The 23381-nt window shown below is 53.3% G+C and overlaps 11 protein-coding genes across 11 annotated transcripts; 6 read left to right on the top strand and 5 right to left on the bottom strand.

Moving 5' to 3' along the window:
* Nucleotides 1-1460: 1460 nt before the first annotated feature.
* Nucleotides 1461-3080, top strand: AYO20_05862 (2,3-bisphosphoglycerate-independent phosphoglycerate mutase, variant; the record flags this gene model as incomplete). The annotated part of the gene is made up of 2 exons (XM_022644153.1): nucleotides 1461-1491; nucleotides 1549-3080. The coding sequence occupies 2 exons, from the start codon at nucleotides 1461-1463 to the stop codon at nucleotides 3078-3080; spliced, it is 1563 nt and encodes a 520-aa protein (XP_022499913.1).
* A 1140-nt stretch (nucleotides 3081-4220) lies between these two features.
* On the top strand, nucleotides 4221-5660 carry AYO20_05861 (glutamate-5-semialdehyde dehydrogenase; the record flags this gene model as incomplete). The annotated part of the gene is made up of 1 exon (XM_022644152.1): nucleotides 4221-5660. The coding sequence occupies one exon, from the start codon at nucleotides 4221-4223 to the stop codon at nucleotides 5658-5660; it is 1440 nt and encodes a 479-aa protein (XP_022499912.1).
* A 546-nt stretch (nucleotides 5661-6206) lies between these two features.
* AYO20_05860 (60S ribosomal protein L18-A) lies at nucleotides 6207-6892 on the bottom strand (the record flags this gene model as incomplete). The annotated part of the gene is made up of 3 exons (XM_022644151.1): nucleotides 6207-6667; nucleotides 6727-6831; nucleotides 6889-6892. 3 exons carry the CDS (start codon nucleotides 6890-6892, stop codon nucleotides 6207-6209), a joined length of 570 nt encoding a protein of 189 aa, XP_022499911.1.
* Nucleotides 6893-7653: 761 nt separating this feature from the next.
* On the bottom strand, nucleotides 7654-8770 carry AYO20_05859 (hypothetical protein; the record flags this gene model as incomplete). Its single annotated transcript, XM_022644150.1, has 2 exons — nucleotides 7654-8628; nucleotides 8681-8770. The coding sequence occupies 2 exons, from the start codon at nucleotides 8768-8770 to the stop codon at nucleotides 7654-7656; spliced, it is 1065 nt and encodes a 354-aa protein (XP_022499910.1).
* Nucleotides 8771-9650: 880 nt separating this feature from the next.
* On the top strand, nucleotides 9651-10426 carry AYO20_05858 (hypothetical protein; the record flags this gene model as incomplete). The annotated part of the gene is made up of 4 exons (XM_022644149.1): nucleotides 9651-9790; nucleotides 9843-9942; nucleotides 10009-10318; nucleotides 10377-10426. The coding sequence occupies 4 exons, from the start codon at nucleotides 9651-9653 to the stop codon at nucleotides 10424-10426; spliced, it is 600 nt and encodes a 199-aa protein (XP_022499909.1).
* Nucleotides 10427-11574: 1148 nt separating this feature from the next.
* Nucleotides 11575-13294, bottom strand: AYO20_05857 (cystathionine beta-synthase; the record flags this gene model as incomplete). Its single annotated transcript, XM_022644148.1, has 2 exons — nucleotides 11575-12946; nucleotides 13032-13294. 2 exons carry the CDS (start codon nucleotides 13292-13294, stop codon nucleotides 11575-11577), a joined length of 1635 nt encoding a protein of 544 aa, XP_022499908.1.
* Nucleotides 13295-13892: 598 nt separating this feature from the next.
* Nucleotides 13893-14812, top strand: AYO20_05856 (hypothetical protein; the record flags this gene model as incomplete). The annotated part of the gene is made up of 2 exons (XM_022644147.1): nucleotides 13893-14248; nucleotides 14317-14812. 2 exons carry the CDS (start codon nucleotides 13893-13895, stop codon nucleotides 14810-14812), a joined length of 852 nt encoding a protein of 283 aa, XP_022499907.1.
* An 876-nt stretch (nucleotides 14813-15688) lies between these two features.
* Nucleotides 15689-17840, bottom strand: AYO20_05855 (hypothetical protein; the record flags this gene model as incomplete). The annotated part of the gene is made up of 3 exons (XM_022644146.1): nucleotides 15689-16077; nucleotides 16174-17479; nucleotides 17559-17840. 3 exons carry the CDS (start codon nucleotides 17838-17840, stop codon nucleotides 15689-15691), a joined length of 1977 nt encoding a protein of 658 aa, XP_022499906.1.
* An 852-nt stretch (nucleotides 17841-18692) lies between these two features.
* AYO20_05854 (hypothetical protein) lies at nucleotides 18693-19705 on the bottom strand (the record flags this gene model as incomplete). Its single annotated transcript, XM_022644145.1, has 3 exons — nucleotides 18693-19135; nucleotides 19199-19387; nucleotides 19438-19705. 3 exons carry the CDS (start codon nucleotides 19703-19705, stop codon nucleotides 18693-18695), a joined length of 900 nt encoding a protein of 299 aa, XP_022499905.1.
* A 582-nt stretch (nucleotides 19706-20287) lies between these two features.
* Nucleotides 20288-21130, top strand: AYO20_05853 (hypothetical protein; the record flags this gene model as incomplete). The annotated part of the gene is made up of 2 exons (XM_022644144.1): nucleotides 20288-20725; nucleotides 20783-21130. 2 exons carry the CDS (start codon nucleotides 20288-20290, stop codon nucleotides 21128-21130), a joined length of 786 nt encoding a protein of 261 aa, XP_022499904.1.
* A 593-nt stretch (nucleotides 21131-21723) lies between these two features.
* On the top strand, nucleotides 21724-22914 carry AYO20_05852 (hypothetical protein; the record flags this gene model as incomplete). Its single annotated transcript, XM_022644143.1, has 1 exon — nucleotides 21724-22914. One exon carries the CDS (start codon nucleotides 21724-21726, stop codon nucleotides 22912-22914), a length of 1191 nt encoding a protein of 396 aa, XP_022499903.1.
* Between the last annotated feature and the right edge of the window lie 467 nt (nucleotides 22915-23381).

The following is a 23381-nucleotide window of genomic DNA, read 5'->3' as shown; positions in this document are numbered from 1 at the left end:
TGTCAGGTTAACCCTGCATGCAGAAGAGGTCGAAGGTAGAGAGGGAAGGTTTTCTGTTTTGATGCGGCTGCTCTTATCAAGTGATGCCTGGAGCGCCTTTGTGACCGTCACACCCGCAAAATCTCGCTGACTTGACAATGGGGGGCGCTTTGGTTCACTGCAAACAAAGTCAAGTCGGGAGAAATTGAGATCGAGACACATGTGGGTTTTGAAATAGTTCAAATTCAGCGACGTTAAAAAAGACGATCACCGCAGTTCTCAGGCAAACAGGGCGGTTTGGTGCTGTTTGAGGGTGAGGTATAACCACCATAACGCAAGACCTAGGAATCTGCTCATGATTATAACCGGGAAAGGTTTCCGGGATGGCAATTCTGATGTGCACATCAGACGGTACGATGCCTGCGACTGGAGCAGTCGAGGTCCACCATCTTCTTGACTCGGAATGGTTTGGCAGGACTGAAGCCAATTGCAGGTATCTGGGAAATTTTTCCGCGTCATCCTCCGCGAATGGACAAACAGGGGAGCGTAGGGGTCCCTAGAAGCACGATCTTGAGAAGATGCGTGCTGTCCTGATCGTTCCTTCGAGCACCCAAGAGGCGAGGAGAGAAAGTCAATGTGGGAGATTTGATAAGTTCGAGTTTTCTCTGCAAGTTTTTGCCTCTTTTTGATCCCCTCTAACTGGCAGAACACACCTTGACGTGTCATGCTCTAGGGTACAAGTCTGAGGCCGGATTTCCACCATGAGAGAGCTGGAGTTTGGTCGCCATGGCACTTTTGATGCCTAGCAAAGTCTAGGAGCACGTCTGATGGTGCAGCCGAGCATTGCAATACAGGCTCGTCTGCCAGCGGAAGAAGTATGATACCTGCCGATGCCATGCTGAGAGCGAGGGTGAGTTACAGGAAGAAGGGTGGAGATGGTGTCGATCGCCGATGAGCGTACAAGTGGTACAGGTGGTACGGGTGGTAAAAGGAAAGGATTGGAGACCGAACAGCGCAGGTGAAGAAACTGTGGCCACAGGCAAAGGTGACGTAGCGAGTGATATTGGTGGCTGATCCCTCCCCCCCAAAACAACTGAGAAGGAAGGCTATGGGTGCGGCAGTCTCAGGCGCTTCGGGCTCCCCAACTGCTTCGCTTAAGCGCCTAAAGGAGTCGCGATGATCCCTGTTGAGTGCCCCTCCATCCCCTGACTTTTGCCCAGCTTCGTCTCCTGCCCCGCCAAACCGACAACTCTGGTGACTTTGGCCGAGCAAAGCGGCGTCATTGTCGACCAATTCAACCCCTCCGATTCACATTGTTTCTCAAGTCAACAAAAATTATCTGCATATCTTTTTTTTCACTTTATACCTCGTGTCGAACCTTATTGACCAGCATTTGTACCATCTTCTGCAATTGAATTGCAGTTCCCACCACCGACAACTTCCGTTGACGAACTTCTCGAGCTTCTCGAGCTTCCACCATCATGACGAAGGTCGAGCACAAGGCTGTTTTGAGTAGGATTCCGGAGCTCCCCCAGCTACGATACGAAAGTAGCTAACCTCCCTTGTCAGTTGTCATTGATGGATGGGGCATTCCGTCCGAGACCTCCCCTCCAGAGGGCGATGCTATTGCTGCAGCAGAGACCCCTTTCATGGACGGATTTGCCAAAGATGGCTCCACAACCGCACAAGGCTACACCGAGCTTGAAGCTTCCTCCCTCGCAGTTGGTCTCCCGGAAGGCTTGATGGGAAACTCTGAAGTCGGTCATCTCAATATCGGCGCAGGCAGAGTCGTCTGGCAAGATGTCGTGAGGATTGATCAGACTATCAAGAAGGGGGAAATGAACAAGGTCGCCAACATCCAAAAGTGCTTCAAGCACGCAGTGGATGGCAACGGCCGACTCCACCTCCTCGGCCTCATCAGCGATGGAGGTGTTCACAGTCACATCAACCACCTGTTCGCTCTGCTCCAAGTCGCGAAAGAGATGAAGGTCCCGAAAGTCTTTATTCACTTTTTCGGAGACGGCCGCGACACGGATCCCAAGAGCGCCGCGGGTTACTTGCAACAACTGCTGGACAAGCTGAACGAGCTCGGGATCGGGGAGCTGGCTACGGTGGTGGGCCGATACTATATCATGGACCGAGACAAGCGGTGGGATCGGGTGGAGATTGGAATGAAGGGCATTGTGCTCGGCGAAGGAGAAGAATCCTCTGACCCTGTTGCCACAATCAAAGCCCGATACGAAAAAGGCGAGAACGACGAGTTCCTCAAGCCCATTATTGTCGGCGGAGATGAGAGGAGGATCAAAGACAATGACACCCTGTTCTTCTTCAACTATCGATCTGACCGCGTCCGAGAGATCACCCAGCTTTTGGGCGATGTCGACCGATCCCCCAAGCCAGACTTTCCATATCCCAAGGGGATCGAAATTACCACCATGACGCAGTACAAGACCGACTACCCCTTCCCTATCGCCTTTCCACCCCAGCACATGGGCAATGTCCTGGCCGAGTGGCTGGGCAAAAAAGGCCTGAAACAGTGCCACGTCGCTGAGACTGAGAAGTATGCTCATGTGACGTTTTTCTTCAACGGTGGGGTGGAGAAACAGTTTGACGGCGAAGATCGAGAGTTGATTCCCAGCCCGAAAGTCGCAACATACGATCTCGACCCTCCTATGAGTGCTCAAAAGGTAGCAGACAAGCTCAGTGAGAGGATCGCGGACCAAAAGTACGATTTCCTGATGAACAACTTCGCACCACCCGACATGGTTGGCCACACCGGCGTCTACGAAGCCGCGATCAAGGGAGTGACCGCTACAGATGCCGCCATCGGCACGGTGTATGAGGCGTGCAAGAAGAACGGCTATATCCTCTTCGTGACCGCCGACCATGGCAACGCGGAAGAAATGTTGAACGAAGAAGGCAAGCCCAAGACTTCGCACACGACCAACAAAGTTCCCTTCGTCATGGCCAATGCACCTGAAGGATGGAGCCTGAAGAAACAGGACGGTGTTCTTGGAGATGTCGCACCGACAGTTCTCGCGGCCATGGGGCTCGATCAACCCGAAGAAATGAGCGGGACAAGTTTGCTCGTGAAGAAGTAAGTGGACCTGTGCTGGAAAAGACCGATCATGCTTGAACAGTATCTTTTTCGCAACGCGGAGGACCAGCCTTGGAGTCGACGTTCTTTTTCCGTTCCTCCTGCTGGCGCCATCGATGTCGTTGTTGTCATTGTTGTTGTTGTCGCGAGCATTGTAGCAATAGAAGGCATGATGAGCTGATGAGACATGAAAACCCATAGACGAAAGGCAGACACATTGAATCCGGTTTCAGGGGAATAGAATCCTCCATTGTCGAGAGTCGAGAGTTTCCAGTGAATAAGTCGGTTGGAAGACTGGGCATATTCCGAGCATGGTCTCACCGCCCTTTTTGGACCAATATCCACCGATCCGGCCTCTCATCTATTTCTATCTTCACGTTAGGAGGTCGACGTAGAATTTCTCGTTTTTCTCAACGTCAAAAAAACAGGATCCAGGGAAAGGCGGGATCCGGAAATTAGAATAATAGATTTGTAGGCGTGTCGCGATACCGAATAGGCAGTCAATGTGTCTATAGATGGACTTTGGACCTTACATATATGCCTATATATGTACGAGGCATAATACCGCAGAAGATAGATAGATACTGACTATTTCTACATCGATCAGTTCTATTACCAGTAGCACAAATACCTGCTAGGTACATATTTGGTAGGGAGACACGACAACGGGCAAACGGGTCATTGCCAATAATTAATTACCCAATGGTATCGTCGGGCGACCGAGAGTGGCGAGGAGAAGCCTAAAGCGGAATTCTAGAACAAAAACCCAAACCTTCCACACGCCCTGTTGTACTAATTAATGCACACCAGTGCTTATGACTCTTTGAAATTCTCGTGAGTATTTCCATACCACCTAGTATCTAGAAAAGGTGGGCGCCACGCCGAAGTCACCTGTACACATATACTCATTCGCTCGAACTGCAAGCCTGACATAAACCAAAGGTGGGGGAGGTTCTGCTAGGGATTTGTCTCGGGAACCGAGGAGAGTATCCAATCCCAAGTGAGATTCTGAGTCGGGGTCAGTCTTTGGGAGAAGGTTGAAAGAAGAAAACCGATTCGAACGTCCCGGGAAGAGAGAGACAGAGAGAGACACAGAGGGGAAATAAACTTGGGCCCGCAAACCAGAAACCACCCAAAAACAACCATGTCGCTCACAAGTTCAAGCCCCGTGTCTTGTGCGCAATCCGCCTCGCTTGCCTCGCACACGCTGTCCATCCTGCCGTTGTCGGCGCGCAATGACGCCTTGACGGCCATCCACGCCGCGCTGACCCAGCACAAGGCCGAGATCCTGGCGGCCAACGCGCGCGACATGGCGCTCGCGCAACAGGCCTCGTCGCAGGGAGAGCTGAGCCAGGCTGTGCTGAAGCGGCTCGACCTGGGCCGCAAGGGCAAGTACGAGGACATGTTGAAGGGGATCCTGGACGTGCGCGACCTCCCGGATCCCGTGGGCAACGTGGACCTGCGGACGAGGCTGGACCGTGGCCTGGAGCTGGAGAGGGTGTCGTGCCCGATTGGCGTCTTGCTCATCATCTTCGAGGCCCGGCCCGAGGTCATCGCCAACATCTCCGCCCTGGCCATCAAGTCCGGCAACGCGGCCATCCTCAAGGGCGGCAAGGAAAGCGCCGCGAGCTTCGAGGCCATAGCCAGAGTCATCGGCGACGCTCTGGCCGGTACCCAAGTCCCCGTGGCGGCGATCCAGCTGGTCAAGACTCGCGACGTGATCGACGATCTTCTCGGCCTAGATCGGTACATTGACCTCGTCATCCCCAGAGGGGGTAACGAACTGGTCAGATACGTCAAGAGCCACACGAAGATTCCCGTCCTGGGCCATGCCGATGGTCTGTGCGCCGTGTACCTGCACAAGGATGCCGAAAAGGACCTGGCCGTCAAAGTGGTGGTCGACTCCAAGTGCGACTACCCAGCGGCGTGCAACGCGGCAGAGACGCTACTGGTGCACGAGGCGGTGTTGAAGACAGTGCTGCCCAACGTGGTGGAAGAGCTACAGAAGAAGGGCGTGAGGTTACGCTGCGACGAACAGAGCAAGAAAGCACTGACCGAAGTGCTGAGTCCCGCGAACGCAGCATTGCTGCAAGAAGCGACCGAGACGGACTTCACGACCGAGTTCCTCGACCTGATCATGGCTGTCAAGACCGTGCCCGCCAGCACGTCTTCCTCCACCAGTACCACCAACGATACTTTACCGAATGGACACGGCTCTGGCGACGTCCAAGACGAGGCAAACGACGCATCCCTCATCCGCGCCATCGCTCACATCAACACGCACTCGTCGCACCACACCGACGCCATCATCACACGGTCCTCCGCCGCCGCCGAGAAGTTTATGTCCGCTGTCGACTCGGCCGGCGTGTACTGGAACGCCTCGACCCGGTTCGCGGACGGCATGCGGTACGGATTCGGCACCGAGGTCGGCATCAGCACGAACAAGATCCATTCAAGAGGACCCGTCGGTCTGGAGGGTTTGACGATTTACAAGTACAAGCTCCGAGGAACGGGTCAGGGCGCCGGCGAGTACGGGGAAGGGGAAGGTCAGAGGAGGTATCTGCACGAGAGAATCGAGATATGATAACGATGCAAAAGGGGAGGCGTCGATGATGAGAGGGAAAGAAGGGAACAAGGAGATCCCAGTCGTCACTACTGTATTGACTGACGGTTTACATGAGCTGGCGTTGTCACAACACTGAAAAAAAGTTGGACTGAATACGAATGAAAAAATGACAAAAATGCAAAAGACCCGAATTGAATCGGTTTCTTTCGTTTTGAAATCAATTGCATTGGAATTTTCGTCTTGCGTCCCCCTAGTCTGGAAAATTTGACAGCGACCATGTGAGGTACTACCTTTTCCTCTCTTCGTAGCCACAGGCTGCTCGAACGAACTTTTTTGTCTCTGCTTGAAGGAGGACGCTGGACAAATCGAGATGATCGAGCATCTCGCTTGTTGGAATTTCGTTCTTTGCTCCGATTTCGTAGAGTTCCATCTTCATCGACCCATCTGGTGTGCTCGAAGAAAGTTTCGTGACCTTCCCGTCATCCACTCATCGGCCCCGACTCCTACTCGACGAAGCCCACCATGACAACCTCCACCAGCAGACTGCCAACACGCAGGCCACGTCTACACCTTGAAACCCTTGGACCGTCTCCTGCCTCTGGCCTTCTCGAACTTCCTGCCCTTGCTCTCGACATATGGCTTCTTGTGTTTGTGCGGCCCAAAGCCGAAATGCTTGACGGCCTCTCGGGCATTCTTGGGTCCCCGCAGGAGCACCACGTTGCTTCCAGTAGGGTGTCTCAGAGCGAGTTGGTCGAGAGTAAGGCACTCACCGCCGGCCTTCTCAATTCGGGCGCGGGCAGTGGCAGTGAACCGCAGCGCGGCAATGTGGAGTTCAGGCACGGTGAGCAGGCGGTTGTCATCGGTGACGGTGCCAATGACGGCAATGGTCTTGTCCTTGTATGCCTTTTGCGCCGTCTCGGTCGAAACCTTGCTGGCGATGCGGGAGATGGACATGGGAGGGCGGTTGATACGGGACATGAACAGGCGTTTGAGCACGACCTTGTTGAAGTTGGAATCGGTTCGGCCTGTGATTGTTTGTCAACGATTTGTTCGCCTATTCAAATTACTCAGTCTTTCAACGTACGGGCCAGGAAGCGGTAAAGCTTCACCAAGAGCTTGAGGTAGACATTGTCGCTCTTGGGCGCCTTTCGGTGGCTTGCCTTGACGTGATGGCGATCGAGGTCGATACCTGGAAACAAATGTCAGTCATAAAATGAAGCAACAACCACTGCTAAATGGTACATACCCATGATCGCTGGCTGTGGTGGATGATGTTGAACGAGAAAGGGTCGGCGACGTCCTCAGAAGGTCAATCTGTAAATTTGGTCGACGTGAGAAACTAGCGGGTGCGAACGCTGTGCGGCGTGCCAAGATTTCTTCACGCTAAACTATTTCGGCACTCAAAACCTTTGCATCGATCACGTGACATCATGAGCATACAGTAACAATGCCAATAATTTCAAGTACTGTAGTAGCCAGCCTTACTATTCGAGTTCGACTGCTATTCTTCAATCCCTTCAGCTTGTTACGAAGTTGGTAATGAGTATGTCGTCATGGTGAAGGTGAACGCCGGGAAAATTGTGCAGCGGGTCAAGACTACCGTCATAAGAGCGACCAATTCAATATTCAATTCGATCTACTCAGAAAAATGATGCTCAAACTTCAAGTCCATCAGAGACCAAAGTCATAAGCTTGTCTTAATACTCCAGAAGATGCCTCGCCCCAGGTCTCTCTAATTCGTTTTCCCTCGGCCTTTTGACACCGTAAATTTCGCCATGCCCCCATTTATGTGGAATATACAGCAGCCCTTACAAAAGCGGCGCAGGTCTTCTCTTCTGTGAGAGTAAGAACGATCGATGATGGTATCATTTCATTCCCTTCCCTTCACACACGCGGTGTTTTGTCCCGGGCTTCACTTGATTTCGAGTCGATCGGTGGAAAGATGTATAGCGGTTTCTGACGGTTTGTGGGGGATGAAAGAGCCATATATCTTAGTTTGACTTTGACACTTTCAAACAGGGTCTCCATTTTCCTTTTCTGGAGCCAGAGCCACCAAGAAATCCCTTGTAACCTCGAAGCTAAGCCAGCTGCTTGCCATGCTCGGAGCGACCTTCAGCAGATTGGGCATAATACCCTTGTATAGCCCAAGAACGCCCTCCTGTGCGATGATAGTTCTGACGGCATCCCATATTGATTTGTATTGATATCCCATTCCGCTCATGGCGTTGATTTGGAAGCGCCTCCGAAGGACATCAAACGGATATGTGCAAGTCTGCGCGACTGCTCCCGCGATGGCGCCTGCGGCAAGTTTTCGATACCAGACAGGATTTTTCTCACCTGGTTCCGTGAAGTATTTCCTGACTGATTCGTAGACCATGAAGTTGAGGCCAACATAGGGAGCGACACCGGCGACAGTGGGGATGATGCCTCGGTAGAGACCCAGAATACCGCCCTCAGTTTTGTACATCATAACCATGACCTGCCACATGCCTGGCAACTTCCCTTCGTGCTTTCCAAGCGCGGCGAATGAAGCTGACTGGATAGACAAGCGGGTTCGAACAATATCTAGAGGGTAGGTGAATGTGACAGAGGTGATACCGGCGAGACCACCGCAGATGAGTCGGCGAATGGGGTCGAGATCGGCGCCAGGTGTAGGTTCAGCGAAGCGCTTATAGATGTTATAGCTGCCGAACTGCACAGCCGAGTAGGGTATTATGCGTATGCAATTCGTACCGTTCCCCCTCATGAAACCCCTCCAGCCCTCATCCGTATACATCTTTTTAAGAGCTTTGGCAATGGACATCTTATATTCGTTACGACCGGCGCTTTGTACCTGGTACAGAATCTTTAAGCGTTCTAACGGCGAGACAACGGTGCGGGAGACAGCGCCTGCCACGCCACCGGCACAGAAAGCGGCTGTGAAGGGTGTCGAGAAAAATTCTCGCAGCGAGAGGACGAAATCAGATGTCGCCATAGTAGTAGGATTCTATATAGGTTAGGGCCGGGCTCATTCGATCTTTGGGCGCGACAGCACTGACCTCCGGTATAGTTGGTAGGTCCCGTAGAGAGGTCGAGCTCTGGTCGACGTTACCGTTGACAGTAACAGGGTCCTTCTCTCCGAGACGCATGACTCTGATGTGAGTTTGACGAGGGAAGCGGGGAATTCAGTGTCAACCGAGACAGTTGCAGGCGTGCAGGCGTCACAGCAAGTAGAATTCTGGGGTAGAAGGCGGCTGTGGCGTCCATGGAAAATTCTTCACGGTGTTCGGGTGGTGTAAGAGAACATCCTGTGTCTGTGAAGCGTCTCTTCCCACCAGCTCCAGACAGATGTCGTGTAGAGTTCAAGAACAATGCTTCACCACGAAGCAAGCCTGTTGTATCATCCACTCGAGCTGATAGGGTCGAAGAAGAGCGATATGGGGGGATCGGAAACGGGACAAGTCGGCAAAGAGGATCGCGCGATTAGAAGGGGAAATTGATCGAGTGGAGAAGTCGAGGTGGGAAAGACTCTGTCAACCAGGTGAATCTAATAACGTGGAAGAGGTGAAATGAAGGAATAGAAGCAAGAGACGTGTGGTAACAGCATGTGCCAGCTCGTAGAGTGATAAAGTCTGTCCTCCCCTGTTCAAATCGCAGGCGAGTAGACAAGCGTGACCCTTCCAGGCCCAGACTGCGGCTTTTCATGATGACTTAGCCGTGGCAGTGACTGGCTGGGCTGTGCCAAGGTCAGTTTTCCGTTTTCAGTTTAGCCCCGTTTGGTCTAAAAATGAGGCAAACGCAAACGCAGCTCCATCTGTCAAACAACTTCTGCCTTCTTTCCTCCAGTTTCCATCCATCCGATCCTCCCATCTGCCTTGTCCATCATCTGTTGCATTCACTCTGCCAACCAGAGATTGTATTAACAGTCATTTGCGGCTAGAGTTCAGGCGCTTGGTGACCAGCGCGAAACAACATCGACCACGATCGAGTAGCTTGCCACCTGGCCCCTTTCACCTTTCCATCGTGACCATGTCTCGATCTGGCACTACCCTGTATGTCACGGGTTTCGGTCATGGCACCCGCGCCCGTGACCTTGCCTATGAGTTCGAACACTATGGTCGTCTGGTTAGATGTGACATTCCTGCCCCCAGAACTGCATCAAGCCGTCTGTAAGTACTGAACAGCGACCCCTGCCACTGACGCAAATTAACACCTGAGCAGCTTTGCCTTCGTCGAATACGAGAGTCGTCGCGATGCTGACGATGCCTATCACGAGATGCATAACAAGCGAATTGGTCGTGATGACGTCTTGAAAATTGAGGTATGGAAGGACAACTCTCACTCAAGCCGTCTTGCCAAACACATTATCTGACTACTCAACTTGTAGTGGGCCCGCACCCCCCCATCTGCTACCTGGCGCTACGAAGCTGGTCGAGGCCGTCGTGAGCGCTCTCCTCCACGCCGCTCAGCTCGTTCTCCCTCTCCTCGACGCCGCGACTATTCTCCTCGCAAGGACGATCGCCGCGACCGCGACCGAGATCGGGAAAGAGACCGGGACCGAGACTACGATGACCGACGCCGCTCGCGCAGCCCTGCGGACCGTGAGCGTGATCGAGACCGCGACCGGGACATGAAAGATGACCGAGACCGACGAGACGATGACCGTGACGGCGCTGCAAATGGCGATGACCGGAAAGGTATGATGGAACTCGACACAGATGCAGCCTGGATTTGATCTGCTGACACCCGTATCAGCTGTGGATTCCCCTCCCCCGGCCCACGATGAACTCGATACCGCGGAATGAGAAGGCAGCGTGATGTGCCACCACCCACCTGGTGCCAAGTCCAGCGTGCATTATTGCGAACGAACAAACAAGCAGAATCCTTGAGATGGGCAAGATCACAACCTCCTGTGATCACAAAGGGCAAGAATGTGCTAGGTTTCCTTCAGATTTTTTCTCGCCCTTGACATTGTTATGATAATTCGATTGCAGAGCTTGCATGACCTGAGAGTCTCAGGCATAGCAGTGAGCGGTGGTTCAAATTGACTTGACACGGGATTAGATCGACTTCGAGCGAACGGTGCGGGCTCAATCCTGTACAACAGCTGACTTATCGGTCGTCAACCGTTGTCCTCGGTAGCCTACGAAGTATTCGATCGAGGCGTCGATACGGAAAATCGGACGATACCTATCTTGACACCATGTGCCGCCGTTTCCCCCTTTCCTATTCCTCTTCGAAACGTTACAGCAGCTCTAGCCATCAGACTCGTTCCTTTTCGTCCGCGGCGATGCAGCGCCTCCTCGGCCTCGCTTTCTCTCGTCCCCGCCTCCGCCGTCGTAATTCCCATTCTCGCAATTCCACCACGTATCCCCTTGCGCAATTCCTCCATCCTATCCTTCCGCCTCATCCGCACAATCCATCTCCTACGAACTCGCTCCTCGGCATTCAACACTACAACATCGTCGGCACGACACGTGTTAACTCCCCCCACGCGCCATCTTTGTCTTGTCATACAGCCACGATGTTCTGGCTCGTTTCCGTCTCTGCGCCCATATCCGATATCCTACCCTTTTTCTATATTGTTTTCTACCGATGGTGGGCTTGTCCCTGTCCTGATGATGATTTTAATCGACTAAGCAGGCACTGCACTCCACTCGGGGAGGTAAGTCTTGTAGCGTCGTCATGGGTAAATTGTCCTTGCGGACGTGGGTTTTATCGTGTAAATACATGAAATCTCAATCGCTCCTGAGTCATTATGGAGTTTGTTCTGATCCTTGTCACTCCTGTCCATGCAATGTGCATCGCCACCACAGATGGGCTCGTGTTGAATATTCCCAACATCGCACTCTCGCACGGCATTCCTATCCCGTCCTATCCTTTTTGATCCGATGACCCTGTTGAATCTGATCCCAATATCTCGTGAAATATGGCTTCCGTTAACTCGAGAGAACTACGGCTTGTGCTCGCTCAACATCCAAGTAAGCAGATCCACTTTGGTGACCACCGCCACCGGCTTGAGAGCGCCGCCCTTGTCTTTTGACTCGCGCTCGGTGACGATGGCCGCACTCTGCCACTCGAAGAATCTGTTCAACGCGCCCAGGGGCGTGTCCACGGTGATCTCGACAAAGTGCTTCCGCTTGCCTTTGCCCTTGGGTTTTGCGGTGGTTGACGGCTTCTGCGGCTCCGAGTCCTCGTCCGCGGAGGTGGTCATCAGCTCGGAGAAATCCGTGTGGTCGACGGTGACTTCGCTGATTTTGGAGAAGTCGAACATGACGTCGCTCACGGGGCTCTGTCCCGTGGCCCGGCCGTGGCTTATCCGTGACAGCAGGTTGCCCAAGGTGACGAGGCCGACTAGTCTCCTGGATCCCCTGGGTGCCAGGACGGGGAGTTGGTCGAAGCCCTTTTCGCGCATGACTTCGATGGCGCTGGAGCAGGGACTGTCCGAAGTGACCGTCTGGACGGGTTTGAGACGCAGGTGGCGTACGCGAGCGCCGTGGAATGTGTCGTCTTGCTTGATGCTCTGGGTTCTCGAGAGTTGGGGTGATGATGGTTCAGGCGGTGGTGTTGGCGGCAAGAGGTTGTTAGCGGCGAGCCAGTCGTCGTCGACGAATTTGCTCAAGTACGAGCGGATGCTATCTGGGAGGATTGTCACGATCACATCGTCCTTCCCAAGCTTGAGATCTCTTGCAGCTTGGATCGTGGCTGCGATGGCAGACCCAGAGCTCCCTCCGACCAGCAATCCTTCTTCGGAAATGAGACGGCGTGCATAGTGGAAGGAATCTCTGTCGTCCGTCTTGTACCATTTGTCCACGACACTCTGGTCGAGGACGTCCGGGATGAAGTCATAGCCGATCCCCTCGACTTTGTAAGGTTGGTTGGCGTATTCCTCGTTGAGGGACGACGGGAGAGCGAGGATCGAGCCCTGGGGATCTGCAGCGACGACCTTTATTGATTTGTTGTGCTTGTGTAGACCGCGGGCGAGACCTGTGATTGTGCCACCTGTGCCGGCGCCGGCGACGATGCACGTTATAGTACCATTTGTTTGCTGCCAGACCTCTTCGGCCGTTCCCAGCTCATGCGCCAGCGGATTGTCGGGGTTCCCGTATTGGTCCAAGATATGAGCATTGGGTATCTCCTTCTCCAACCGTTTAGCGACTCCGATGTGTGATTCAGGGCTGTCAAAGGCGGCTTGTGTGGGGGTACGGATGATGGTTGCGTTGAGGGCTTTGAGGACGGCGACTTTCTCAGCAGACATCTTTTCCGGGAGGGTGATGATGGTCTTGTAGCCCTTGAGGGCGGCGACGAGGGCGAGGCCAATACCACTATACAATCAGAGATTTCCATCTTGTTAGCTCCTCGGTTCTGCAAGGGATTGTTCTCTCAAGTTTTTGTTGGTGGCTTCCTTACGTGTTGCCACTGGTAGGCTCGATGAGCGTGTCCCCCGGTTTTATTCTGCCCGACTTCTCGGCCTCTTCAATCATGCGCAGGGCGATCCTGTCCTTGACGCTTCCCCCGGCGTTGAAATATTCGCATTTGGCATAGACGGTGGCTTCGATGCCGAGAGACTGCGGGATCTTGTTCAGGCGCACGAGGGGCGTCTGCCCGATGAGTTCGAGTGCGGACTTGTGGGTGCCTTGGGCGAGCAGCCGGTCGCCGGTGACTGAGGCCATGTTTGTGTTTGGCGGTGTATGGGGGTGGGGGGGGGGGGTGGTATTATTGGAATTGTAAGGAGATTGTTGCTTGCAGGGACGTTGTAAGAAACATTCTTCTGTCTATGGTGAACTTTTCATACAAATGAGGTGATGTATTGTATTCGCTGCGGCGGCGGGACCCAATAACCGACGGTAGCCGCTGAGGGGTGAATTTCTCTTTCTCCATTTTTTTGTACTCTAGTAACATACGCACTCAATAGTAGCTGCAGTTATTGTTGCTTGTCCTTCTATATTCCTGACAAAAATCACCCACTGTCCACACCAAGCTGTGATTTTCAAGGTTGCAAAGCGCGACTTTCGCTACCTTACCCAGTCAAGGCCACAAGGAACTGTCCTCAAGGTGGACAATTTCGGTGACATTGAGCTTCAAGTAGACGCCGTCCGCGCATTGACTACTTGTTCTGCGGCCTCGCGTATGAGGAGGCCTGGATCACAAGACAGCTCTCCCCACGCTCCATCGGCATAAGTACACACTCAAGAGAAGTATCCCACAGCCTGAGCTTGTGCATTGACAGACAGTCCTTGAACTCGTCAGTCGCTTCGAACTAAGGCTGTGATGGCATCCCCCTGTTTCACCAAGGTCTACCGCACAACCACTTACCCGGCCATTGAGCCCTCAAGACCCGAATTGTCGACAAAGGACAAGACGGTGGTAGTGGCGGGCGCGGGTGAAGGAAACCTCGTTGCTGCTGTTGCCTTGTCATTTGCAAAAGCCGGCGCCCAGAAAATCGCACTCACAGGAGCAACCGAGGAGACTCTCGAGAAGACAAAAGCAGCTATTAATCAATCGTTCCCGGACGTGACGGTCCTGGTGACTCCCGCGGACCTCTCCAAAGCCAATGAAGTCGGCCTTGCGGCACATACCATCCGATCTGATCTGGGGGCCTGGGACGTGTTTGTAAATTGTGCAGGGTATGCTCCCCACCCCTTTCTGTGAGACACTTCTCTCGGATAAGCATCACGCTGACATTGCTGTGGAGGTACTCGCCAACCTCGACCACCCTCGCCGGAGCGGATGAAGACGACTGGTGGCAAGCATTCGAGATCAACACCAAGTTCTCCGCCCATTTCGCAAAGCACTTCCTCCCAAAGTGCCGCGCCAACGCGACGTACGTCGACGTCAACGCAGCGGCATGCCACCGGAGAGCCTCCCAGTCTCCCAAGGACTCGGCATACCTGGCCTCCCAGTTGGCGGCGGCAAAGCTCGACGAGTACCTCGCAGAGGAGAACCCCAAACTCCGCGTCTTTACGGTGTACCCTGGTGACACTTCCTCCTCCTCCACCTCCGCTGAAGGCCTCGAACTCGCCGCACACTTCACAGTCTGGCTCGCCAGCCCCGAAGCCGACTTTCTCAAGTCCGGGAGAGTTGTCGGGGCGAATTGGGACGTCGAGGAGCTGGTGGCCCGCAAGGTGGAGATTGAGGCGGATCCCACGCTGTTCAGAGTCACCATTGGCGGGTGGCCGCCGACTCGGTAGTAGTCTGTACGAGGTAACATTAGGAGATCCTTGACTCTACTCTATGAACTCGGTGAGCGCCGTGAGCGCTGTGAGTAGTTGTGTGGTCAATGGCCGGGCCACTCACTCACCCACTTCCCCTTTTTGGGAATCGAAAGATTGAAGACGAGTAGAGGCTCTGTCTCCCAGTCTGGTCTGCCAGGCCTTTGCCTCGCCCTCGCCTTACTATGTACATACCTTGCCAAGTATGAAGTATACTCGGTACGAGGAGACCGATGAAAAAGTCAATAGTCCCCAGTCCGTCAAATTAGGGTGGCAGTTAACAGGATTTAATTATATTATATATACACAGCTCAACATTTGGATCGCCCTGCTTCCGCCACAATTTACGCCTCTCAACCAAACTACGCCCCCGTCGCGGGATACTCAAAGTCACCATTCCCAAAGAAACTGCGGGTGTCTTCATGGGCCCAGAGATCAAACGCCTCCAAGTCGACGTCGTCTTGGAAAAGGTCGAAATTGTTTGAAATCTGGTTTTCCACCTTTTGTATTAGCCATGACAGACGATGAGTGATAAGTACAAGCATAAACACAAATACAAAACACATCGACATCACTGACCGGACCTGATCTTGAACCCGATCTTGGACCCGATCTCGGACCCAGCCAGCGAACAAATGATGTGTCCGTGCGTCAAAACTTACGAGAGAACCCAGCGTCTCCAGTTCCGTTTCCATTTCCATGTCTCCATCATTCCTCGTAGAAGATACTTCCGGGAATATTGTGATAGGAACATCTCCTACGCCCACTCCTGCCCCGAGTCCCTGGGCAGCGGCACTGCTATACCTCACACCACGTCAGTCGGGACACATCTGAACCATCAAAGAACTCCCGCATCTACTCTGGGGGAAACACGTACTCGGAGACACTCCCATGTCCAGTCGCAGCAGCAGCAGCAGCGGCGGCGGCGGCGTTGGGTCCATGCCACGACGATGTCGTTGTCACTGTCGCTGTCGCTGTCAACGTCGACTTGGACCTGTGCATAGACCCCAGAATGATCATGACCCTTGTAATGCGCTCAACCGCCTCTGCGGAAAAGGACGGGGCGCGATCGCTCCACAATCTGGACTTGGTGAGGCCGAGGACCATGGTCAGGAGGTAGTATTCGTTCAGGCCTTTGGCCAGGACGGTAATTCGGGTCTCGGTCATCGATAACACGGATTCCGCCATGGAGATGTAGCATTCGGCGAGGTTCGAGGCGGGTGATAAGGGCGTGACAATGGATCCTGGATTGTTGATCGATCAGACCCATGTAGCAGCGGGTATAGGGATATATGTGAAACATGGCTCGCGGCTAGGAGTGAGACTTCACACAAACTTACCAAAAACTCCATTCTGCAGATACAGCTCGTGGCAGATGGCCATGGTGGCGTGAAACTGGCGATTGTCACAGCCCGAGCGGTGTATAATGCCCTGGTCCACGAGCAACCTGAAAGAATTGAGGATACTCGTCGCGGCCTCGAGCCTCGCTCGACGTGAGTGGCCGAATCGGTTGGGCTGCGTCCTGCGATTGGCATTCGCAAAGGGCATATGCAGCAACACCAGCTGCTGCCGGAGTAACATATCCAGCATGTACTTGATGTAGACTGGCCTTTGGGTGCTCCAGTCATCACGCCTCGTAGGCGCGCTGGCCCAGTCTGTTGGAATTGTTGTGAGTGCCTTGGTGATGTCCTCGTCCAGGGAGATCGCCTCGTCGAAGAGCACCTCTAACGGTTTGTGATGACTGTTGTTGACCAGGGCGCAAATCCGCAGTCGTGGACCTATCGAGCGATAAGCCAGTGTTTGGAAAGACGTGTCTGTGGGAGCATCCAATGCACTCGGAGTTGGAGGTTCTTGTACCGACTCGGAAATGGCGTCGTCGTCGATATTCAATGGAGGTTTGGAGGTGAAATCCTCCTCGCGCAGGCTCGGCGGCATCCCTCGTTCTATGGTCGCTTGCAGATCGAGCTCGACAGCGGTGGCCCAGAGCCGACGACGCATCTCGCGGTGGAAAATGGAAATGTGGGCTCGACTGTCCGGTTCCCTGTGGTATCCGGCCGCCATGGCCGATCGTAACAGGGCACCTGTCGTCGTCCAGGCTTCGTTTGCTTGTATGTGGTTTGCTCGCTTGGCGATGACCAGAAGACATTGAGTTGCCAACATGGTCAGATGGTGAGAGGGCGTTCTTATGGTCTCCCTCGACATCCACGATTCGCAAGCTCGGATCCATGCTGTGGCGGTTTCGCGCGAGATCACATCTTTGGCTCGGATTCGGAGTTCGCAGCCCAGAATCTCGCGGCAACTTAGCGCTGTTGCCATTGCCAGCAAGAACTGAATGGCAGAGATTGTCTGTGTGGTCTGTGGGTTGATCCAATACTTGTGGTACTTGTCGATGAAAGACGGGATGTGGAAAACACGGTGCGTGGTTTCAAACCGCGTGATATACATGTCGATCAACCCATCAGCCAATTCTCGAGCAGGAATCAGACTCTTGATGTCAGAATCACATGGTGCGTCTGCGGCGCCGCCGCTGTGTCGACCCTCTAATCTGTGCCCGTTGATTTTCAAGACCTGAATCTCGTCCCGCAGCATGTTGATGCTGGGGCACTGCGCTTTGAGGCGCTGGATGTACGGTCGAAGCTGATCAAACTAGTTTGGCACAATGACAAAACAGAGGGGCTTAGCATGACCTCGCGGAATAGGAGTGTTTTTGCGAGGAAGGAGATACCTGCTGATACCAATTACGGTGGTAACTATGCCCGTAGAACCGGGTGAGAAGATCCTCGCCTTTGTAGATGGTCATCTCTTGGAGCGGCTGCTGCTCAGCTTGCTCTACTTCTCGCGTTGGTCCGTGGGATGACTGCGCAGGCGAGGGCAATGTCGCCCTTGTTTCCGTGCTTTGAAAACGCCTCGAAAGACTCTCTTGAGTAGCGGTATCCGACGCAGTCGAGTCACTGACGGTGCTCACTCGAGCTGCGCTTCTTCCTGCGCCAACAGGAGTCGGGACCATGGGGTTTTCACGGTATACACAGCCTTCTGGGTACCCGCTCTTTCTGCATCTCTCGCAAGCGGGAAATTCACGACCGCATTTTAATTTTCGTTGGTGGCAGGCGATGCAAGCCAGAGCTGGACGCCGCCGTTTCTTGGCCTTTGTCACTATTGTCGAGGGAGGTGTTGGTGATGCTGCGACACCTTGGTGTTCCATGATCTTTGGAGGCAAGGTGTCACTAACCCGAAGGCTTGCTTAACTATCGAATAATGGTCAATGGTATGCAAGGGGGGGTTGGTCCCGCGGAGAGGTGGCAGAGCAAAGCTTAGTCCAATGTTATCGCTTGAGGAGAGGTTGTTCGTGAAACGTTGTAGAGGATGTCGAGGAGATTGATCCAGTCCAGGCATGGATGCTTGTCTCCCTCACGCAGCGTGTGGAAACTGTGGCATTACAACAACGTGTGCTTCAAGTTGACACGCGCACATCGACCACATGCTCTCCTGCTGCAGTTCGATCGTGACTCAGAGAACAGGAGGATGTTGTGGTAGAGAAACGAAACCTTGTCGGCTTATTCGGCTTTTGTCAAGCCATAGAGAGTCACTAGTATGAAACGAACACGAAGAGCAGAACGAGGTGGCGAAGACCAACCAGACAAACTTTGGTGAAGCTCGGACATTTCCTACAATTGTCCGAAATTGCCGAGCCACGAACAAGGCTGTGGCGTTCAGGAGCAAGGCTGGCTGGGCTGTGCTGGGTTCATTTGCACCACTAACAAACAACAGCTTTAACCAGGGATTTTTCTTGATCTGGGAGAATGCTGTCTATAGACTATTAAATGTCACCGATGACTTTGTGGAGTAGACTTCCTCAATATCATCGTTTCTTGATGCGAAAGTCGTACTTCACCTCCCACTTGACATCGCTCTGCAGACCGCCCACACCCCGTCCAATCCGTGCCTCTGGACCCGCAGGCTCGAATCGAATAATCAGGTCATCTTTGACGGCGTATACAGAGTCACGATCAAGATACGCATCGTCGCTCGGGAACACTTGCGTCACGAGCCGACGGTGGGATTCGCTCTCGACCATGAAATGAATGTGTGCGGCTCGGAAGGGCGAACGGTCCATCAGCTTCAGAATATCGCCTGCAGGCCCGTCATACGGCACCGGGTAGGGAACCGGTTTGATGCAGTAAAAGCCGTACCGACCGTCGTGGTCTGAAGTGAATATCCCACGCATGTTTCCGTCAGGTTGCTCTGGATCCTGTTGATCGTAGAGTCCATTGGCCGCGCATTCCCACACGTTCAGTTTCACGCCTGTGTGATACATCGTTGGTTCTAACGTCCAAAGAGTGATGGCCTTCGTGGTTGATGACTTACCAGCAATGGGCTTGTCGCTATCGGCGTCAAGAATCTGGCCGTGACACCAAGTAACTTCGCCGCCGAGGTACTTCTGGATGATGCTGTCGCCGTTCTCATAGGCAGGCGCGTCGGCTCGATAAAAAGGACCCAGGATGCAGGAATTGGTGGACGCCTCTTCTGCGAGGATCCTGTGCGTGATTTCGTCCACTAGACTTTTTGAGAGGTCAGACAACGTCCTGAAAAGAGAGGTCGCACACGATGATGCTGTGAGGTGACTTGCGCTTCCACCCCGAGACAATCAGATATAAGCAGTGTCTCGTTTCGCTTCGCATCACTCATGCGTCCCGAGCGGTTGAGAGCGTCTAGTCCAATATAAAGCTCTTCGGTTGTGAGGTTGACCTCCCGACACACGGCATGGAGGTGACGGATCAGGGATGTCAAGATCTCTTTGGCCCGTGAGGGAGCAGCGGGACCAAAGGAAGCAAGAACTGATGCTGTGAACGGCGCATCCTGGGATAACGCCATGGTGCAACAAAGAACAACGACCGAGGGTAATGAAGGGGGACCGGGGGTAGAGGTTCAACGTGGAGAAAAGCTGGGTTGACATTCTGCGGAGAAAACTCACAGCTGGGGTTGTGCCTTTCTTTTAAACAATCCGGGGAGCTCTTTGGCTTCGTAAGCGGAATCGCAGTGGATTCGTATGGTACAACACTGCCTCAAGAGGAGCTAGCTTGCTTGCTGTCAAGACCGATCTCAGCTCGGCGGTCGAAATATTTGCAATTCTCCGACCTCATGCCCTTGGAAGGTGCTGGAGCACTTTGAAAAGACCGAGATCGAGTCGGAAGGTCAAGGCCGATGATTGAGTCCGCCATCTCGGTCTCAAACAGTCAACAATCCGAGACATCAGCAAGCAAAATATGTAGTCGGCATTCTCGGTTGTAGTCATGAAAGGATTGTTCTTTCAAGTCTTGCCATCCACTCGAATTCGCCACCATCTTTCCACAACCGAAGCACCCTGTTGCTTAGGAAGTTCTGCACCCGCGTCTTTACGATCCTGTTGCCAGAGCGCATCGAGATAGGTGCAACGACATCTCAACCCAAGTCAAGATGTCCACCGCCAACAAGCCAGAGACCACCAAGCCGGTCATAGTCGTTGTCCCTGCCTCATTCTCTCCACCGAGTCTCTACAGTGAACTGGCGGGAGCGTTGAACAGCCACGGCTATGAGACTGTCGTGATTGATCTCCATTCGGTTGGCGATCGCAGTCCACTTCCAGCCGCCACAATGGCCGATGACGCAGAGTACATCAGGTCTCTCGCGACAAAGGTCGCTGACCAAGGCAAGGAAATTGTGCTGGTCATGCATTCATATGGAGGTATATGCGGGACCGAGAGTATCAAGGGTGTGACGAAGGCTGAACGCACACTGTCCCAGATGAAAGGAGGCATCGTGAGGCTGTTCTATATCAGCTCCCCAGTGCCGGGAGTGGGGGGTTCGATTGCCACGCAGATGAGTGACAACATGCCTGAGTTTATCAGAGTCGAAGTGAGTGTCTCGCGATCTGTGCTGGCTAGGATAGGTGTTACTAACTCTGTGTTGCAGGGTGATTACATGTTGACTGAACCAGCGGGTTGTGCTCGAACCAATTTCTCGGATCTTCCTCTCGCAAAGGGAGTCGAGTTGGCCAAAACAATGCTCCCGCACTCGACGGTCAGCTTCACAGGCCTCCTCACTCATCCGGGCTATCAGACTATTCCGGTGTCGTACCTGGTGTGCAAGGAAGACCAGGCAGTGCCACTACAGGTTCAAGAGTCTATAATCAACCGGATCGAGGAGGAGAGCGGTCAAAAGGTCGATGTCCACACTTGTCAAGCAGGACACTTTCCCACTCTTAGCTGCGCTGAAGAGGTTGCCCGAGCTATCAGGTGCGCAGTCGGAGACACTCTGTGATAGAATGTTCCTCTTGCTAGGACAGAAACAAAATAATATCGTGAATACAGAGTTTCCGCCGTATTCGTCTCGTCTGTTGCTGAATGGTGACATGCTTTCGAGAGTTTTGACCCTTTACCGAACCTCAAAATGGCGAAGGAGTCCCTCGGTAGATCAATCAAATCCTTGCTTCGCCAGAGAAGGATGTAGAGCTCTGGCACTTGTCGCGTTGTCAGATGGTGTATTCCTGGACATACAACGGTGTTGCTTTGACTCGGCCGATGGGTCGAGGGGCTCGCGCCACGTTATTCGGTTTTTCGATGATCGGTATTTTCATGTTGCCTGAGAAATGTCCGAGCTGTTCTGTTCGGCTTTATCCGCTAGTCTCGATGCACCCTTGTGGCAGCCGAGTCAGAGGCCGAGGACGAGGCAGGTTGAGATATGACATTCGGCGACTTTGATTCAGTCGAAGCTGCGGAGACGTAGCAACCGGGATCCCCCCGGACGGCCATAGAATCTCGTCATATAAAGTTGCAGCCCTCATCGAACCGTCGACACAAAGCTTTGGCTAATTGAGGGCATCAAACAAGAGGAGTTGTCAAATCAGTTCCAATATGTCCGGGAAGCATATTATCATCATCGGCGCGGGCCCCTCCGGTCTCACTCTTGCCGCGCTCCTTCAACACCACTCCATCCCTTTCACTCTTTATGAGCGCGAACCGAACATAAGTTCTCGATTCCAGGGAGGATCACTCGACCTGCACCCTGACTCAGGCCAACGTGCTCTCCAGGTCGCTGGACTCGAAGCTTGCTTCAAGAAGTATGCCAGGTATCACGACCAGGACTACCGATTCATGGACAAACACGCCAAAGACTGGCTCTTCCACCAGGCGCCTCCTGACGCGGAGGGTCGCCCTGAGATCGACCGTTCGGAGTTGAGAAAGATCCTGATCGACGCCGTTGACGCCCAGAATCTCAAGTGGGATCACCATGTTTCTAAAATTGTTCGAAACGCCGATGGAAGATATGAGGTCCATTTCGTCAACCACAGTACCTCTGCGATTGGCGATCTGATTGTTGGTGCTGATGGAACATGGTCGAAGGTGCGATCGTTGTTGACGAGTACAAAGCCAGTGTATACAGGTCTCACGGTAATTGACTGTCGCATCTCAAAATTGGACCAGAAATTCCCCGGGCTGGGCAAATTCATCGGTCGAGGCACTGTGTTTGCCCTCAGTGACGGCAAGGGCATTTTCATGCAGCGCAACGGAGACGAGAGTCTTCGCGTCTATCCCTGTTTGAAGGTGCCAGAGAAGTGGGCGGCTGAAAGCGGTATCGACTGGACAGACCCCAAGACAGCCACGGAGATGCTCTTGGAGAGCGTGTACAGCGACTGGGATGAGCGCCTAAAAGAAGTGATCCGTTGTTTGGACCCCAAGTGGACCCCGAGGGCTCAGTACAGGATGCCCCTAGGAATGCACTACGAGACTCAACCGGGGCTGACCCTGATCGGAGACTCCATGCACGTCATGTCGTGGTTTGCTGGTGAAGGGGCAAACCTTGCCATGCTAGACGCCTTGGACCTTTTCCTCTGCATTCAGGCAAACCCGGGCGACTTGGAATCTGCAGTGCGCAAGTATGAAGAGCGAGTCATGGGGCGGGCGGACAGCACCAACAAAATGTCGCAAGATCTTTTGGTTGAAGCCATGGCAGACGACTCTCCTCGGGCATATGTTGAATCGATGGCCAAGGCAATGGATGTGTGGTTTGCCGATGGGCGTTTGCTAGAGGAAGTCGAGTTGTGAGGCTCTTATCACCGGTGACCGGTTATTGGATGAGTATATAGCGATGATCCATAGAATCCGAATCTACATCGAGGTTGAGGTATCAAGGTGAAGTGGGTGTTGATGAGGTAAACGCGCTAGTTGGGACTAATGTTAAAGTTAGTCCTGATAAGGTCTAGACCAACCTCAATATCATGTGATCTACTATGAGCCATTTTCACGTGATGATGCTCCCCCTGAGAATTTCCTTTCAGTAACTATTTTCCGAGAGTCATTCCAAGATGATTCCCTCGATGTACAGGCTGCGGCCGACAATTCCCCACTCGGACAATTGATTCGGACATTTCCCAGCTTCGGACTAAGAGCAGTCATGGCAATGCCTGATCATGATCGTCGAGGGCGTCATGGCCCAGATATATTGTCGTGAGTACTAGGGATGAATCCTCAACTCGTGTCTCGATAGCTTTAATCGCCCAGCTTTAGTGAAG

This window comes from Fonsecaea nubica, assembly GCF_001646965.1.
Source record: "Fonsecaea nubica strain CBS 269.64 chromosome Unknown Scaff35, whole genome shotgun sequence".
Lineage (NCBI taxonomy): Eukaryota > Fungi > Ascomycota > Eurotiomycetes > Chaetothyriales > Herpotrichiellaceae > Fonsecaea > Fonsecaea nubica.
Note: the sequence above shows the minus strand (reverse complement) of the source record. Positions and strands in the feature narration are given on the sequence as shown.